This window comes from Saccopteryx bilineata, chromosome 8, assembly GCF_036850765.1.
Source record: "Saccopteryx bilineata isolate mSacBil1 chromosome 8, mSacBil1_pri_phased_curated, whole genome shotgun sequence".
In the NCBI taxonomy this organism is placed as follows: Eukaryota; Metazoa; Chordata; class Mammalia; order Chiroptera; family Emballonuridae; genus Saccopteryx; species Saccopteryx bilineata.
In genome coordinates this window covers 75,333,628-75,350,674 of record NC_089497.1, presented here as the reverse complement: position 1 = coordinate 75,350,674, position 17,047 = coordinate 75,333,628, and the positions used below count along the sequence as shown (strand labels likewise).

General features: G+C 43.2%; 1 protein-coding gene across 4 annotated transcripts in view; it reads left to right on the top strand.

The window, feature by feature from the left end:
• Positions 1-2,788: 2,788 nt before the first annotated feature.
• ACTL6A (actin like 6A) overlaps positions 2,789-17,047 on the top strand; it is a 33,345-nt gene continuing 19,086 nt past the window's right edge. For 2 of the 4 annotated variants that reach the window (XR_010726887.1, XM_066241487.1), the window contains exons 1-5: positions 2,789-2,965; positions 6,605-6,681; positions 6,852-7,026; positions 11,198-11,298; positions 11,550-11,647. Coding sequence is in view for 2 of the 4 variants with exons in the window: in XM_066241487.1 (XP_066097584.1) it covers positions 2,941-2,965; positions 6,605-6,681; positions 6,852-7,026; positions 11,198-11,298; positions 11,550-11,647 (476 nt within the window). In the remaining 2 variants the exon portion in view is untranslated. Of the gene's footprint in view, positions 2,966-5,308; positions 5,581-6,604; positions 6,682-6,851; positions 7,027-11,197; positions 11,299-11,549; positions 11,648-17,047 lie in introns of those variants that run through there. The other 2 variants (XR_010726886.1, XM_066241486.1) reach the window with 2 other exon arrangements.

Genomic DNA, 17,047 nt, shown 5'->3' with positions numbered 1-17,047 from the left:
CAGACGGTACATTTTTTCTTTTTATTTATTTTGGAGAGAAAGAAACATCAATTTGCTGTTCCATTTTATGCATTTATTTGTTGATTCTTGAATGTGCCCTCAGCATGGATAGAACCCACAGTTAGAGTGTATCAGGAAAACACTCTAACCAGCTGAGCCACCTGATTAGGGCTAGAAACACAATCTTAACCAATATGGAATTTTCTGGTCAAGTACTATAAGGTAATCTAATAGGCCCTTTCTATCCCCCATTGAAAGTGGAGGCATTCTACATAATAAAAATCCCTCTCTTCCCTTCCAAAAAGATGTCCCAGCTGAAATACTTTATTTTCTTTTCCTAATAGTTCCCTTCTTATAAAATTCTTCTATTTCTTAGAACTCCTGTAAAGTCCAACTCAGAAATCCCTTAATAAAGCCAGTTAGATCTGCACATTTAATTAAATTTTTTTTTTAATATCCACAGTGTATTAAGGTGGCAAAACTTACCATGCTTTAAAGTACGTAGGTGCACTGCGCTAGGTGTGTTACACACAGTATTTTGGGGTCAGTAAGCTCTTTCTATAAAGGGGTCTCGGTAAATATGTATTCCAGTTTAGTTCGCCACATAGTCTATCTTGACTCAACTCTGCCCTCACAGAGCAAAAGCAGGTGTAAGTGAATCAGTTTGGCTGTGTTCCATTACATCTTAGTGTACGGTCACTGAAATGTGAATTTCACATTATTTTCATGTCACAATTTTTTTTTTTTTCGTGACAGAGACAGAGGGTTAGATAGGGACAGACAGGCAGGAAGAGAAATGAGAAGCATCAATTTTTCATTGTGGCTCCTAAGTCTCCTTAGTTGTTCACTGATTGCTTTCTCATTTGCCTTGATTGGGGGGCTACAGCAAAGCAAGTGACCCCTTGTTCAAGCCAGCAACCTTGGGCTCAAGCCAGTGAGCCCATGCTCAAGCCGGATGAACCCATACTCAACCTCTGAGTTTTGAACATGGGTCCTCTGTGTCCCAATCCGATGCTCTATCCACTGCGCCACCACCCCGTTAGACACAAGTAGTATCCTTAAAATTATTTGTAAAAACCATTAAAAAATGTGCCTTTTATTTGGTTGCACAATGTATAAAGCGTTGACCTGGAATGCTGGTCTCTGGTTTGAAACCACTGGGCTTGTCTGGTCAAGGCACATATGAGAAGCAACTACTATGAGTTGAGGCTTCCTCCTCCATTCCCCCTTTTCTCTCCTCTTCTAAAATCAATAAATATAATCTTTTAAAAACGTTAAAAAAAAAACCACCTTGAGAAATGTAATTAATAGCTCTTCTTAGCTTACAGGCCATACAAAAACAGAAAGCTCATTGAAGTTGGCACTGGGCCTATGGTTTGCTGACTTCTGTATTATCCCATTGAATTAGTGGGGGTATCCCAAAGATATATGATGAATATACTGTCAAGCTGGTCGGGAAGAGTTCTCACTAGCCTTGTCTCCCATGTTAACATCAGTCACTTTCTGCCACACTTCGCACTGAGAATAATCGGGCTTTGTTCAATTGTTCTTCAGATTAAGAGCAGCCTATATGCCTAGATTGTAGACAAACCAACAACTTAACTGCAAGGATAAACAACTGATTATTTTTAAAAAGATTTTATTGATTTTAGAGGAGGGATAGAACAGATTGTGTGTGTGTGGGGGGGGGGGGGGGCAGGAAGCATCATCTTGCTTGCATGTGCCTTGACCAGGCAAGCCTAGGGTCTTGAACCGGCGACCTCAGCATTGCAGGTCGACGCCACTTTATCCACTGCGCCATCACAGGTCAGGCAACAACTAATTTTTAAAAATTGATTTAGATTTTAGACAGGAAGGGAAAGAGAGCAAAAAAGAAACATCGATTTTGTTGTTCCAGTTATTTATGCATTCATTGGTTGATTCTTGATTGTGCCTGACAAGATTCAACTTGCATCCTTGGCATATCCAGAGGACATTCTACCAACCCATGGTCTTGAGGGTTTGATTTGGAGTTGTGTCACAGAATTGTTTTCATAGATAAAGCTGCCTGCAGTGTGGTCAAGCAGTAAAGCCATTATAAGGTGTTGCCGTAATACAGGGAAGAGGCAATGGTGATGTCAACTGGGCTGGGAGAAAAAGGGACCAAAAAAAATAGATGGAGATGTATGAGGACTAACTACATTGTTCTACACCTGCTCACAGGAAAAGAGATTGATGACATTTAAAAAATATTTGGAGGATAAATTTGTTTGGGATAGTATATCATCTCTTTGAATTTTTGATAACCATTTTTAACATTGCAGAAGCCTATCAATTTGTCCGACTCCTTTATCCCAAGGTGGAGCATAACATTTTTATTATTTCAACATAAAAGTTGAAAATACTTTTCCTGAACAACAAAAAAAAAGTCTGCACTCAACTGCACTTCAAAGCCAGAAATCACCTCGTGAAGACACTTCCCCAAGTTCCAGACGGCTTCCAGGTACCTGGCTCGCTCGGCCCCTCCACGACCAATACCCGCGAACCCGCCCTCAACCCTTTTCCTATTTCTTGTCCTCCCACGGCCGCGGTCCCCCGCCTACTCGAGTGGTTCCGCCCCCTCCTGCCCTCGCCCCAATTCTTTCACTCCTTTTGTCGCTTTTTTCTCTCCCCGCCCCGATGGCTGCCTTCGATTGGCTACCATGACAGTGCCGCAGCAGGATGCCTTAGAGCCTAGTTCTTACTGGCTAAAGGACAGCCGGCCCTGTCGTGATTGGCTGAAGAGAGAAGACAGCAAGTGTGACTGCGCCGCGGGTGTGTGGACGCCGCTTTGTTGCCTGAGGGGGGTGGCGGTAGAAGTTAAGGAGATCAGAGGCTAGCGCCTGTCAGGACCCGTGGTCGTCGTCGTCGCACTCACGTCGCCCGGCAGCCTTCAGCGTAGGGACCGCGACGACAGCAGCCATGAGCGGCGGCGTGTACGGGGGAGGTGAGTGTGCGCGGCCGGACCAGAGCGCGCCGTGCGTACGGGGCTTGTAACCGCCGCCCCCAGCGCTTCCCGCCCCTCCCCTCGGCGGCCGTCCCTTCCGGGCTCCCCTCCCGGGACTCCCGCCTCCCCACCGTCCCCGCCCCGTGGTCTGCGGGCGCCCGCGGGCCCCTTCCAGCTTGAGTGCCCGGAGGAGCGGGTTTGAGGACGCGCGCCGGCCTCGCGGCTGGGAGTGCAGCCCCATCCAGGGGGCGGCCCCAGGTCCACCTCCCCAGCGTGTCCGGAAACCGGCCGTGTCGGGGGCGCGCGAGCCCCAACTTGGGAGTTCCCTGCAGTTTGCGAGCGGACGGGGTTTCCGCAGCGTCCCGCGGAGGCGCGGCGAGCGCGGGCGGGCGGGCGAGCTGGTCGGAGGAGCGGCGCCTCCCAGGACGCAGCCGTTCGCGCTCCCTTCGCAACTCCTGCCTTCCGTTGCCCGGGTTCTCCGAGTTACCACGTGCCGGGAGTCCCAGGGACCGGTGTGGTCTCAGCCTCCCGGTTCGTGCAGCGCTTTGGCTTGGACAGGCGGCCTGACTTTTCCCAACTTGAGCCTCCGTAGTTGTGGGGGTTTCGAACCCGCCAGCCCACGGTGTGCCTCAGGAACGTGCGGGTCATTTAGAGCTAATGTCGACCTGAGCTTCAGCCTGGAGAGAATCTTCCCCTCCCTTTATCCAGATACGTTGAATTAGGGGCCTTGCCCGTGAGAGAGTGCCAACAATTGTGTCTTTCTGACTCACCTAATGGCACAGCACACCTGTATTTCCTAAGCATCTGCTCTCCTTACCCTGCAGTGACCCTTTGAAGTCCCCAAGGTGCACTACTTCATCTGTAACTCAGAATGTCCTATACACCTAGATACCCCTTTCTGTCTCTGAACTCCTGTGCCCGTGGGGTCTCTGACCTTCATGTCTGTGGGGCTGCCATACAAATGTATGTATGAAATTATTTCCTACTAATCTGCCTGATGTTTATTTGCTTATTAGGCCAGCCTAAAGAACCTTTAGACTAACGGATGTTTAACAACTCCTCTTTCCCTAAATCTTTGACAACTCTTGGTCTTATCAGACTTAACATTTTTTTCCAGTTATGTGAGGATGAATCATATTTCTTTTTCTTTTTCTTTTTTTTTGAGAGTAATTCAGGGAGAGAGAAGAGATAAGAACATTGAGCTGCTCCTGTATGTGCCCTGACCAGAGAATCGACCCAGCAACCTCTAGACTCCAGGATGACACTACAACCAACAGAGCCGTCCAGCCAGGGCTTAATTTTTATTGATTTTTTTTTTTTTTTTTAAGAGAGACAGAGGAAGGGAGAGAGTGGAATGGGAAGGGAAGCATTTGGTGTTCCGCTCAATCATGCGTTTTTTGGTTGCTTTCCAGGCACTAACGGGATCGAACCTAAAACCGTGTTTTAGGACAACACACTTAACAGACTGAGCTAACCGGCCAGGGCCTAAATAATATTTATTTTATTTTATTTTTTTATCGAGAGAGACAGACAGGTATAGACAGATGACAGGAAGGGAGAGATGAGAAGCATCAACTTGTAGTTGTGGCACCTTAGTTTCTTATTGATTGCTTCTCATATGTGCCTTGACCAGGGGGCTCCAGCTGAGCAGTGACCCCTTGTTCAAGTCACGACCTTGGGCTCAAGCTAGCAACCCCTGTGCTCAAGATGGAGGAGCCTCAGGGTGTCCTCAGGGTTTTGTACCTGGGTCCTCAGCATTCCAGGCTGATGTTCTGTCTACTGCGCCACCACTTGGTCAGGCTCTTTATTATTTTTAATAATTGAAAAAAATGTTCCTTTGAAAAATCAGTGCCTGGAAAATCCAAGTGCTTTGTTTTAAAAGGCATGATATTTGAGCTGAAATAAGTTTTGAAACATGCAAGCATTGATGATACCTTCATTTTAATGATTTTTAGAGAGAGAGAGAGAGAGAGAGAGAGAGAGAAGAGGGGCGGAGCAGGAAGCATCAACTCCCATATGTGCCTTGACCAGGCAAGCCCAGAGTTTCAAGAGGTGACCTCAGTGTTCCAGGTCGACTCTTTATTTACTATTATACCACAGGCCAGGCTTGGCCTAAATTATTACACCTTACATTCCTTTTTTTTCATAGTCCCTACTTTTTTTGGAGTTTTGCCAAGTTTCTCCTAATTGCATGGCATATTTTTTTTCTTAATGTTTGAAAAATGGTGCTGGAGTGTACTGGTATTTTCCCTTTGCCCCTCCAGGTCCACTTCCCATGCATTTCCACCCTCTCCGTGCCCTGGAAGACTGACCCATGTAGACTGACTGCGTCAGGGGGCTCCTTGACCTCTGGTTTGTCCAGTGGTAGAGTATATATTTCCTACTTGATGCCTCTTGTCCTGGTAAAATTATTAAAGTGGACCCTTTCACACTGAGATGTGACCCAGTTTAGATGAGGCATTATAAGAACACCTTAGCCCATGTGGAGGAGGAGTAGAGAGGTTGGCATGTTTGTTAGCCTGGATCCTTCCTCTCAGAGTCATCCAAGGCTGACTCCATTCCTCAACTGAAGGTCATGGCTTCTCCATACACAGCTCTCTCTCTGGGATCTGGAAGTAGGTTTTTTTTGTTTGTTTGTTTTTGTATTTTTCAAAAATGAGAAGCGGGGAAGCAGAGAGACAGACTCCTGACCAGGATCCACCCAGCATACCCACTAGGGGACGGTGCTCTGTGCATCTGGAGCGTTGCTCCATTGCAACCAGACCCATTCTAGTGCCTGAGGAGGAGACCATGGAGCCATCCTCAGTGTACGGCCAGCTTTATTCCAGTGGAACCTCGGCTGCGGGAGGGGAAGAGAGAGACAGAAAGGAGAGGGGGAGGGGTGGAGAAGCAGATGGGCACTTCTCTTGTGTGCCCTGGCCGGAAATCGAACCTGGAACATCCACACACCGGGCTGACGCTCTACCACTGAGCCAACAGGCCAGGGCTGGAAGTAGTTTCTTCTTCATTCTTTCAATTCTAGGGATGGCAACAGGTCCCTGATATTTAAGTCCTAGAGTATCATACTGTATTTTCTTGTTTCTTATATCGCCTCTCTCTCTCTCTCTCTCTCTTTCTTTCTCTCTCTCTCTCTCTATATATATATATATTAAGGTTTTATTTACTTTATTTTAGAGAGAGGGGAGAGAGAGAAGGGGGTAGGGAGAGCAGGAAGCATCAGCTCTTAGTAATTGCTTCTCATATGTGCCTTGACTGGGCAAGCTTGGAGTTTTGAACTGGTGACCTCAGCATTCAAGGTTGTCTCTTTATCCACTGTTCCACCATAGGCCAGGCTATATTGTGCCTCTATTTTTATAAATAATCCCTTTAATAAGTAAACTTTCCACAAATTACCCAATTTTAATGTAGCATCTCTTTCTTGATTGAATTTTTACATGTATGACATATTTTAATTAAATGAATTCTTAGTTTAAGGTGTTTTAAAAGTAAAGCAATATTCAAGGTAGTAATGTGTAAATGTAATGCCTGTTTTAAATGAGAGATTTTATATATGTTCTTATTTAAGCTTGTTAAATATTCTTTTAATTTTCATCTGATAATTGTAAGTTTTGAATGCTAATCATCCTCTCATCTTTTCAGATGAAGTCGGAGCCCTTGTTTTTGACATTGGATCCTATACTGTGAGAGCTGGTTATGCTGGTGAGGACTGTCCCAAGGTAAGTGTAATGTTAGAGTTAAGTTGATATATAAGGGCCGTTCCTGTAAAATGAAATTCGTGCGGAAAATACTGACTCAAATATGATAAAAGACATTAGTTGGGGGGGGGGGGGATGACTCCTTGACAGAAGCAGCTAAAACTAGTATATGATGTTTTTGACTCTTCCAGGTGGATTTCCCCACAGCTATTGGAATGGTGTTAGAAAGAGATGATGGAAGCACATTGATGGAAATCGATGGTGATAAAGGCAAGCAAGGCGGTCCAACCTATTACATAGATACTAATGTCCTGCGTGTTCCCAGGGAGAATATGGAGGCCATTTCACCATTGAAAAATGGAATGGGTATGATTTTTTTCCCTGTATAATTGATTATAAACATAGATTATATTTGGTGCATTTTAGACATAAAGTAACAGCTTTTCATAAGTTGAACATCAGCAATTTTTTTGTTTGTTTTTATTCCAAAAACGGATGTTCCAGGCACTGAGAATACAAAGATGCATAGGACACGTTTCTTTTCCTGAAGAGACTCATAGGAAGGTTGCATAGATGCATATACGAATGTGTTGGATAAGTGCTATACTATAACTACGTCTGATAATCAGTGGGAATAGAGAGGAGTGTCATTTAACTCTGTCATGGGGGTCAGTGATGGTTTTCACAAAGGAGGTAACTTTGTACTGAATCTTGATCATTGAATAAGAATGAGCATGGCCCAGGCCAGGTAGCTCAGTTGGTTAGAGTGTTGTCCAGTATGCCAAGGTTTGGGTTTGATCCCCCGTCAGATCATATACAAGAATCAACCAGTGGATGGATCAACAAATTGATGTTTCTCTCTATCTCTCTCTTTCTTTCTCCCTCTCTACCTCCCTCTCTTTCTCACTAAAATCCATAAATAAAATTTTTTAAAAAAGACAATTACCAAGAAAACGGTAAAGCAGAGCAGCCAGCATGTGTGAGGAGTTGGAGTTGTGGAAGAAACTTACATGTTTAGAAATGTCATCAATTATGTGTGGCTATAGCATTGGGTGCCAGTTGCAAGGAAGGTGGGCTGAGAACAATAATAAAAGGGCTCATGTGTATTAAGCTTGTCAATAAAAGAGTAATCCCAAAATAATTTGAGCCTGACCAGGCGGTGGCTCAGTGCATAGAGCGTTGGACTGGCATGCCAAGGACCCAGGTTCGAGACCGCGTGGTCGCCAGTTTGAGCACAGGCTCATCTGGTTTGAGCACAGGCTCACCAGCTTGAGCGTGGGATCATAAACATGACCGATCCCATGTATCTGTCAAAAAAAAAAAGTTTTCTAGATTTTTGATTGTAGTGACTAAATAGAGGGAGGAATAAAATGTAAACAGGAAGTTTTCTTATTTGTTTTTAGAGAAAGAGAGGGGAAAGAAGAAACATAAACTTGTTCCACTTTGTTGTGTACCCATTGATTGCTTCTCATATGAGCCCTGACCAGGGTTTGAACTGGTGACCTTGGCCTTGAGGTGGTGACTCTAGGATTGAGCAGGTAATCTTGGCATTCTGAGATGACGCTCTATCCACTGAGCCACCGGCCAAGGCACAAGAGAAAGTTTTACGCTCTTAAAAAGGCAAGTGTATGTGTGATAATCAAGAATGCCCTTGGCTTTGGCCTGTGGCTCAGAGGATAAAGCATTGGCCCAGCGTATGAACTTCCTGGGTTCAATTCCCAGTCAGGGCACACGGGAGAAGCAACCATCTGCTTCTCTCCCCCTCTGTTACCCCTTCTCTCTCTCTTTGCCTCCCCCAGATAGTGTCTCAATTGGTTCAATTGTGGCCTTGGGCACTGAGAATAGCTTAGTTGGTCCAAACAGGTCAGCCTCAGGCATTAAAAATAGCTTGGTACTCGAGCATTGGCCCAATATGGGGTTAACGGGTGGATCCTGGTTCTGGCACATGTGGGAGTCTGCCTCACTATCGCCCCTTCTTTCACCTAAAAAAAAAATAGAAGAAGAAGAAGAATATTCTCAGGTTCAGTTATTCTAGAAGGACTCACAAGACTCAGCACTGATTTGTAGTCATGGCTGAGATGATTACAATGAAATGGCAAAATTAGCAAAGGAAAAAAATAGTGGGGTTTTCCATAGGAAACCAGTGTAAATTTACAAGAGTCTTCTCTCACTGCAGTCGTACAGGATGTACTTAACTCCTTCTGCATTGAGTTATAACAACATGTTGTTAACTCTTTTCTGTACAGCAAGTAAATGAATTTGTTAGTGAGTTCAAAGTTTGAGTATAGGTCAGAAAGATTTTTAAGACATGAAGCTGCATTATATTACCCAGAAGGGTTTGAAATAGAACAGGGTTGCAGATGGGGTTCCTTGTGAAAATTTGTTGTGTATATAACCAATAGAGACGGAAGAAGGTGCCCATGAAGGTGAGTGTGAAGGAACATTTAGGGATGTGAGAGAAAATTCTGGAGGACAAAAGGAAAAGTTCTGGAAGCTTAGAAGTCCAGCGATTCTCATTGTTAGCTGTGGCATTGAGATTTACACTAAGAAGGGGATAGAGAAATTAGAGCTGCTAATGACATCTGATAACTGAAAAATATATCCTGCTAGGTCTGCAGAAGTATGTTGTACAAGTAATGACATTTCTTTGGACTGTGGCAGAAAACGTTAGTAAACTCTTCAGCTGTGTCAGTAATTTAGAGGTCAAGAGAAATTATCAATGTGAAATAGTCACTGGATTTGCTCATTAAAAGGTTAAAAGTGACTTAGACAGTTTTTTTTTTTTTAAGATTTTATTTATTGATTTTAGGTGGGGGAGAAAGAGGAGGGAGGAGAGGAAAAAGCAGCATCAACTTGTAGTTGATTCATTTTAGTTGTTCATTGATTGCTTGTTATATGTGTCTTGACCAGGCAAGCCCAAGGTTTTGAATTAGTGATCTCAGCATTACAGGTCCAGGTGCTATCCACTTTGCCACCACAGGTCAGTCTAGGCAAAGATTCTTTTTTCCTGTAATAGAAATTAGCTTTACTTATTTATTTTTATTTTAGTGAGAGAGGAAAGGAGAGAGGGAGAGGGGCAGGAACAAAGAAGATGTTCCTGTATATGCTCTGAGCAGGGATTGAACTGTCAGCCTCTCCACTTTGGGATGACACTCTAACCAACTGAGCTATTTGGCCAGGGCTAGGCAAATAGTTCTAATGGCATGTTCAGGTGGAAGCCAAATTGGAGACATGTTACATTAATCTCAATATTTTTGTGTGTGTGTGTGACAGAAAGACAGAGAGAGGAACAGATAGGGACAGACAGGCAGACAAGAAAGGAGAGAGATGAGAAGCATCAATTCTTCGTTGCGGCACCTTAGTTGTTCATTGATTGCTTTCTCATATGTGCCTTGACCGTGGGCCTTCAGCACACCAAGTGACCCCAAGTGACCCCTTGCTCGAGCCAGCGACCTTGAGTTCAAGCTGGTGAGCTTTTTTTTTTTTTTTTTTTTCTCTCTTAACCGGATGAGCCCGCGCTCAAGCTGGCAACCTTGGGATCTCAAACCTGGGTCCTCGGCATCCCAGTCCAACGCTTTATCCACTGCGCCACCGCCTGGTCAGGCAGGCTGAATATTTTTTATGTTTTTTAATTTTATTTTTTCAAATAGATTGTGAGGTCTTTGAATGTCAGGTCTAGATTATACAATTCTTTTACCATTTTGATCACATACTGGGCCTCTAACAAGTACTTATTGAATAATATGTACTCGGTACTTTATTTATTTATTTATTTATTTTTAATTTTTATTCATTTTAGAGAGGAGAGGGAGAGACAGAGAGAGAGAGAGAGAGAGAGAGAGAGAGAAGAGACAGAAGGGGGGAGGAGCTAGAAGCATCAACTCTCGTATATGCCTTGACCAGGCAAGCCCAGGGTTTTGAACTGGTGACCTCAGCATTTCCAGGTTGACGCTTTATCCACTGCACCACCACAGGTCAGGCAATACTCGGTACTTTAAGTCTATTAGATCAGTGGTCCCCAACCCCCGGTCCGTGGGCCATTTGGTACCGGTCCACAGAGAAAGAATAAATATATTATTTTCGTTTTATTTATATTTAAGTCTGAACAATGTTTTATTTTTAAAATGACCAGAATCCCTCTGTTATATCCGTCTAAGACTCACTCTTGACGCTTGTCTCCATCACGTGATACATTTATCCGTCCCACCCTAAAGGCCGGTCTGCGAAAATATTTTCTGACATTAAACCGGTCCGTGGCCCAAAAAAGGTTGGGGACCACTGTATTAGATACATCACTTATATTTGGGACAGGTCTTGGGATTGGGATACTGTTGGGGCTGAAGAAAGCAAAAAGGAGTTCTGTGTTCAGAAACAAAGATGATGTCTATGTAAGGTACCATGTTATGAAGTGAAACTGTCGAGAAAGCAGAGTCTGTGTATCAAAGTATTTAATGCTAAATCGTAGAAGTAATCATTCAAAAGATGCAGTTTACCTTCAACTAAGCATTGTTTTCAAGGTATTAATTTTCTATTGTAGTTGAAGACTGGGATAGTTTCCAGGCTATTTTGGACCATACCTATAAAATGCATGTCAAATCAGAACCCAGCCTGCATCCTGTCCTCATGTCAGAAGCACCGGTAGGAGTGGACAATTTTTTACTTCTTATTAAATAATATCCAATTTTTAATTTATATTTATTAATTTTATTTACAAAGAAATAGAATTGCACTCAATATTATAAAATTGTTATGAAGATTATTTGCCATATTATTATATTTTTAATGTTTTACATCTTTGTTAATATAATGCTGTAATGATTCTGGAGATAAATCAATATTTTAGTTTTTAAACAACAAATCACTTGTATTTCTTTTTCTCTCTTCTCCAGTGGAACACTAGAGCCAAGAGAGAGAAACTGACAGAGTTGATGTTTGAACACTACAACATCCCCGCATTCTTCCTTTGCAAAACCGCAGTTTTGACAGCGTATCCTTGAAAGAGTAGTGCTTAGATTTTTTCTAAAAGTGAATGTGGTGCTCCTGAAGACAGTGCCGCAGCAGGAAGACTGAGCCAGTTCTTGTTTGTTCAAAATATTGCAGTGTTTTCTCTCATGGTTTTTAGCTATCTTTTAGTATTTTTTGAAAGATTTTTTATTTATTTATTTATTTTTATTATTATTTTTTTCTGAAACTGGAAACGGGGAGAGACAGTCAGACAGACTCCCGCATGCGCCCGACCGGGATCCATCCAGCACGCCCACCAGGGGGCGACACTCTGCCCACCAGGGGGCGATGCTCTGCCCTTCCGGGGCGTCGCTCTGCCGCGGGCCAGAGCCACTCTAGCGCCTGGGGCAGAGGCCAAGGAGCCATCCCCAGTGCCTGGGCCATCTTTGCTCCAATGGAGCCTTGGCTGCGGGAGGGGAAGAGAGAGACAGAGAGGAAGGAGGGGGTGGGGGTGGAGAAGCAAATGGGCGCTTCTCCTATGTGCCCTGGCCGGGAATCGAACCCGGGTCCCCCGCACGCCAGGCCGATGCTCTACCGCTGAGCCAACCGGCCAGGGCCGAAAGATTTTATTTATTAATTTTAGAGAGAGAAAGATGGGAGAAGCAGGAAGCGTCAGTTTGCAGTAGTTGTTTGTCATGTGCCTTGACCAGGCAAGCCCAGGGTTATGAACCCAGCCATTTCAGCATTCCAGGCCAATACTTTATTTACTGTACCACCACAGGTCAGGCAATATATATAATTTTGTTTTTCTTTTTTGAGAGAGAGAGGAAAGAGACAGGAAGGAAAAGAGATGAGAAACATGAACTCGTAGTTGCAGCACTTTAGTTATTCATTGATTGCTTCCATGTGCCTTGATGGGGGGGCTCCAGCTGAGGCAGTGACTCCTTGCTTAAGCCAGTGACTTGGGCTCAAGCCAGCGACCATGAGATCATGTCAGTGACCTTGTTGTGCTTAAGCCAGCAAGCTTGCGCTCAAGCTGGAGAAGCCTGTGCTTGTTAAACTGGCCATCTGGGTGTTTCGAACCTGGGACCTCAGTGTGCAGGTTGACACTTTATCTACTGCGCCACCACCAGTCAGGCATCTTTCAGTATTTCTTATAGAACTGATACACCAGAAGATGTGAGAGGTTAATGGGGAAAATACATTCAACTCCTGCTTGTTAACAAGGTATTTTAAAAATTCAGTTTTTTGAGGGGGAATGTGCATAGAGGGCAGTGTTGTACCAATGTTGGCTAATAATCCAAAGATTTCCAATTCCTTTCTCCCCTCCTATACCATGGAAAAGTAGTTGGCAATAAATTCACTTATTAATCCCCAGATAATTATCATTTAAAGGGACAGATAAGGAAATATATCCTACCTCAAAGAATTTATTAATATTCTTGTTAGAACTAAATAACATATATATATATTTTATCAAATGAGAGGCAGGGACCCTGGCCAATTGGCTCAGCAGTAGAGTGTCAGCCTGGCTTGTGGAAGTCCTGGGTTCGATTCCTGGCCAGAGCACAAAGGAGAAGCACCCATCTGCTTCTCCACCCCTCCCCCTCTCCTTACTTTCTGTCTCTCTCTTCCCCTCCTGCAGCCAGGGCTCCATTGGAGCAAAGATGGCCCAGATGCTGAGGATGGCTCTATGGCCTCTGCCTCAGGTGCTAGAATGGCTCCAGCCACAACGGAGCAACACCCCAGATGGGCAGAGAGCATCACCTCCTGGTGGGCATGCTGGGTGGATTCCAGTTGGGTGCACGCAGGAGTCTATCTGACTGCTTCCCTGCTTCTAATTTCGGAAAAATACAAAAAAAAAAAAAATGAGAGGTGGGGAGACAGAGAAACAGACTCCCCCATGTGCCCTGACTGGCATCCATCCCACAAGTTCCCTACGGGAGGTGCTCTGCCCATCTGGGGCTGCTTTGTTGCTTGGCAGCTGAGCTATTTTAGTGCCTAAGGTGAGGCCATGGAGCCATTCAGGGCCAGCTTGCTGGAACCATTCAAGCCATGCCTGCGGGAGTGTGATAAATGGGAGGGGTGGAGAAGCAGATGGTCGCTTCTTCTCTGTGCCTTGACTGGGAATCAAAACCAGGACTTCCACACTCTGGGCCAATGCTCTATCCTTGAGCCAATTGGCTAGGGCCTAAATAACAGATTTAAATAGTACTTCAAAACACCTTTGGCAAAAGTTATGAAGAAGGGCATGATTAATTTGAATTTTTTCTATACCAATTGTGGTATTTCAGCAGAGTAATATAGTAGCTTGACAAACCTTTATAAACAAAATAGAATTTAACTGTATGCTATGGGAGAAAGAGCCCTATATTTAAAATTCAAGTTATAGTGCTTACAAACTGATCTTGAATTAGGTATTTAAAACCTGAATTTCACTTATACTCATTTATCTTGTATACCTCCTTGGATTGCTATAATATGCAAGTAAATTTTATGTATACATGAGGATTACTGTGGGAACTGTAATCTGATATTTGTGAATAGTGTCATGTCATGGAGATGACTAGCAAAAGTGTTGAGGTGGGCAGTATAAGCATCTGTGTTAGGGACTAAGTTTATAGTTGAAGATGTATGTGGTACTTCAGAAGGAGTTGTAAAAATAGGTTTAGGTCTGACTATGGATATAAAAAGTATTAGATATAAAAAGTGTGAACTTTAGAGAACCACTGAAGGTTTTTGAGTAGAGGATTGAGAGTTGAGTACTAGCAGACTCATTATGTACATTATCTTATTTCATTTTCATGCTAACCATGTCAGGAAATAAAGTAAGCAAATTGTCCCAAGTCCATAATTTGAAAATGATGGTCCTAGATTTGAACATAAGTCTGACTGTTTTCTTATAAAGAAAGTGTAAAAAGAATTGGGCATTGTTTAACTTTTTAACCTTTCATTATAATCCTGCCCATCTTCCCTACCACCATGATTTTGATGTAAATCTCAGACATAATATAATTTTTATCCCTAGAAACATTACCATGTATGTATGTATCTATAAGGGATTTTATAAAAGCAAAAAAAAAGATATAATCACAATTTATTTTCTTAATCCTTTGAGTAGTATGAACGTTCATGTACGTCCTCACTCAAAGGGTTAACAAAAAACTACTCAAAGGGTTAAAGAGTTTAATATCTTTGAATCAGGACACAAAAAAACATGGTAATACATTGTATTTATTCAATATCTCTTGATCTCGCTCTCTTTTAACATTTTTTATTTATTGATTTTTCAGAGGTGGGAGAGTGGAAAGTATGAACTCATAATTGCTTCACTTTAGTTGTTCATCAATTGACCGGGCAAGCCCAGGGTTTCAAACCTGGGACCTCAGTGTTCCAGGTCGACAATCTATTCACTGCGCTACCACAGACCAGGCTGTTTGGTCTTTTTAAAGAATATATATATATATTTAGATTTTATTTATTCATTTTCAAAGGAGGAGAGAGAGAGAGACAAGGGGGAAGGGAGAAGCAGGAAGCATCAACTCCCGTATGTGTCTTGACCAGGCAAGCCCAGGGTTTCGAACCAGGACCTCAGTGTTCCAGGTTGACGCTTTGTCCACTGTGCCACCACAGATCAGGCTTTTTTTTTTTTTTTTAAGATTTTATTTATTGATTTTAAAGAGAGAAGAAAGAGAGGGGTGGAAAGTGGGAAGTATCAACCTCAATAACTGCTTCACTTTAGTTGCTAATTGATTGCTTTTTGTATATGCCTGGCCAGGCAAGTCCAGGGCTTTAACCTACAACCTCAGCATTCCAGGTTGTTGCTCTATCCTTGCGCCACTACAGGCCAGTTTTGTTTTTTTAAGATTTTTTTTTTTATACAGACAGAGAGTCAGAGAGAGGGATAGAAAGGGACAGACAGGAACGGAGAGAGATGAGAAGCATCCATCATTAGTTTTTCGTTGAGACACCTTAGTTGTTCATTGATTGCTTTCTCGTATGTGCCTTGACCACAGGCCTTCAGCAGACCAAGTAATCCCTTGCTCGAGCCAGCGACTTTGGGTCCAAATTGTGAGCTTTTGCTTAAACCAGATGAACCTGCACTCAAGCTGGCGACTTCGGGTTCTTGAACCTGGGTCTTCCACATCCAGTCCGACGCTTTATCCACTGAGCCACCACCTGGTCAGGCAAGATTTTTTTTTTTTTTGAAGACTTTATTTATTCATTTTAGAGAGGGGAGAGAGAGAAAGAGAGAGAAAGGGGAAGGAGCAGGAAGCGTCAACTCCTGTATGTACCTTGACTGGGGAAGCCCACGGTTTTGAATGGGCAATCTTAACGTTCCAGGTCCACGCTTTGGACTGTACCACCATAGGTCAGGCTGCACCACCTAGGTCAGCCTGCTACACCACCATAGGTCAGGCTGATCTCTTTTAATGTATAGATTCTCTGCCTCCTCCCCTTTTTTCCTCTTATAATTTCTTTGTTCAGGGAAGTAGATTGTTTTTGCTGTATGAAGAATTTCCCATTTTTGTGACTGGTGTCAAACTTATAATGTGCATTGTATCTGGTATATTTACCATATTAGAAATTAAAATAGAACTTTTAAAATTATATTTGCTTAGTATTTTAAGTAAATTAATATTATATTTTAATATAAATAAAATATTTCAATGAAAAATAACTTTTCCGAAATGAAAAGAATTAATGAAAAGAGTAGTATTGTTTTACATTTTTCAGATCTCTTTAATGTAGGAGTTAATAGCAGAAGGTAGAGTCTACTATCTGGCTTTTTTTCCCTTTTTTTTGCAAGGGGGGGCAGCAGTCATGGACAAATAGACAAGAAGGGCAGAGAGATGGGAAGTATCAACTCATAGTTGCGGCACCTTAGTTGTCCATTGATTGCTTTCTCATATGTGCTTTGACCAGGGGGCTACAGCTGAGCCAGTGACCTCCTTGCTGAACCCAGCAACCTTGAGCTTTAAGCCAGCAACCTTTGGGCTCAAGCCGACGACCATGGGGTCATGTCTATGATCCCACACTCAAGCCGGCAACCCCCTGCTCATGCTGGTGAGCCTGCACTCAAGCTGGATGAGCCCATGCTCAAGCCAGAGACCTGGGGTTTCAAACCTGGGTCCTCAGCACCCCAAGCCAATGCTCTATCCACTGAGCCACCACCTGGTCAGGGTTCTATCTGGCTTTTGCATTCAGTCAGTGGTTTATCACACAAGACATCCCCTCTGGAAAAATCCCATATACTTATGAGAGAATGACAGTAAAAAAGACAAATAACATCTTAGTGTTATTCTAAAATTATTTTTAAAATTTTATTTAGAGAAGAAAAGAGAGAGAGAAACATTGATTTGTTGTTCCACTTACATATGTATTCATTGGTTGATTCTTGTATGTGCCCTGACCAGGAATCATACCACCTGGGAGTGTTGGG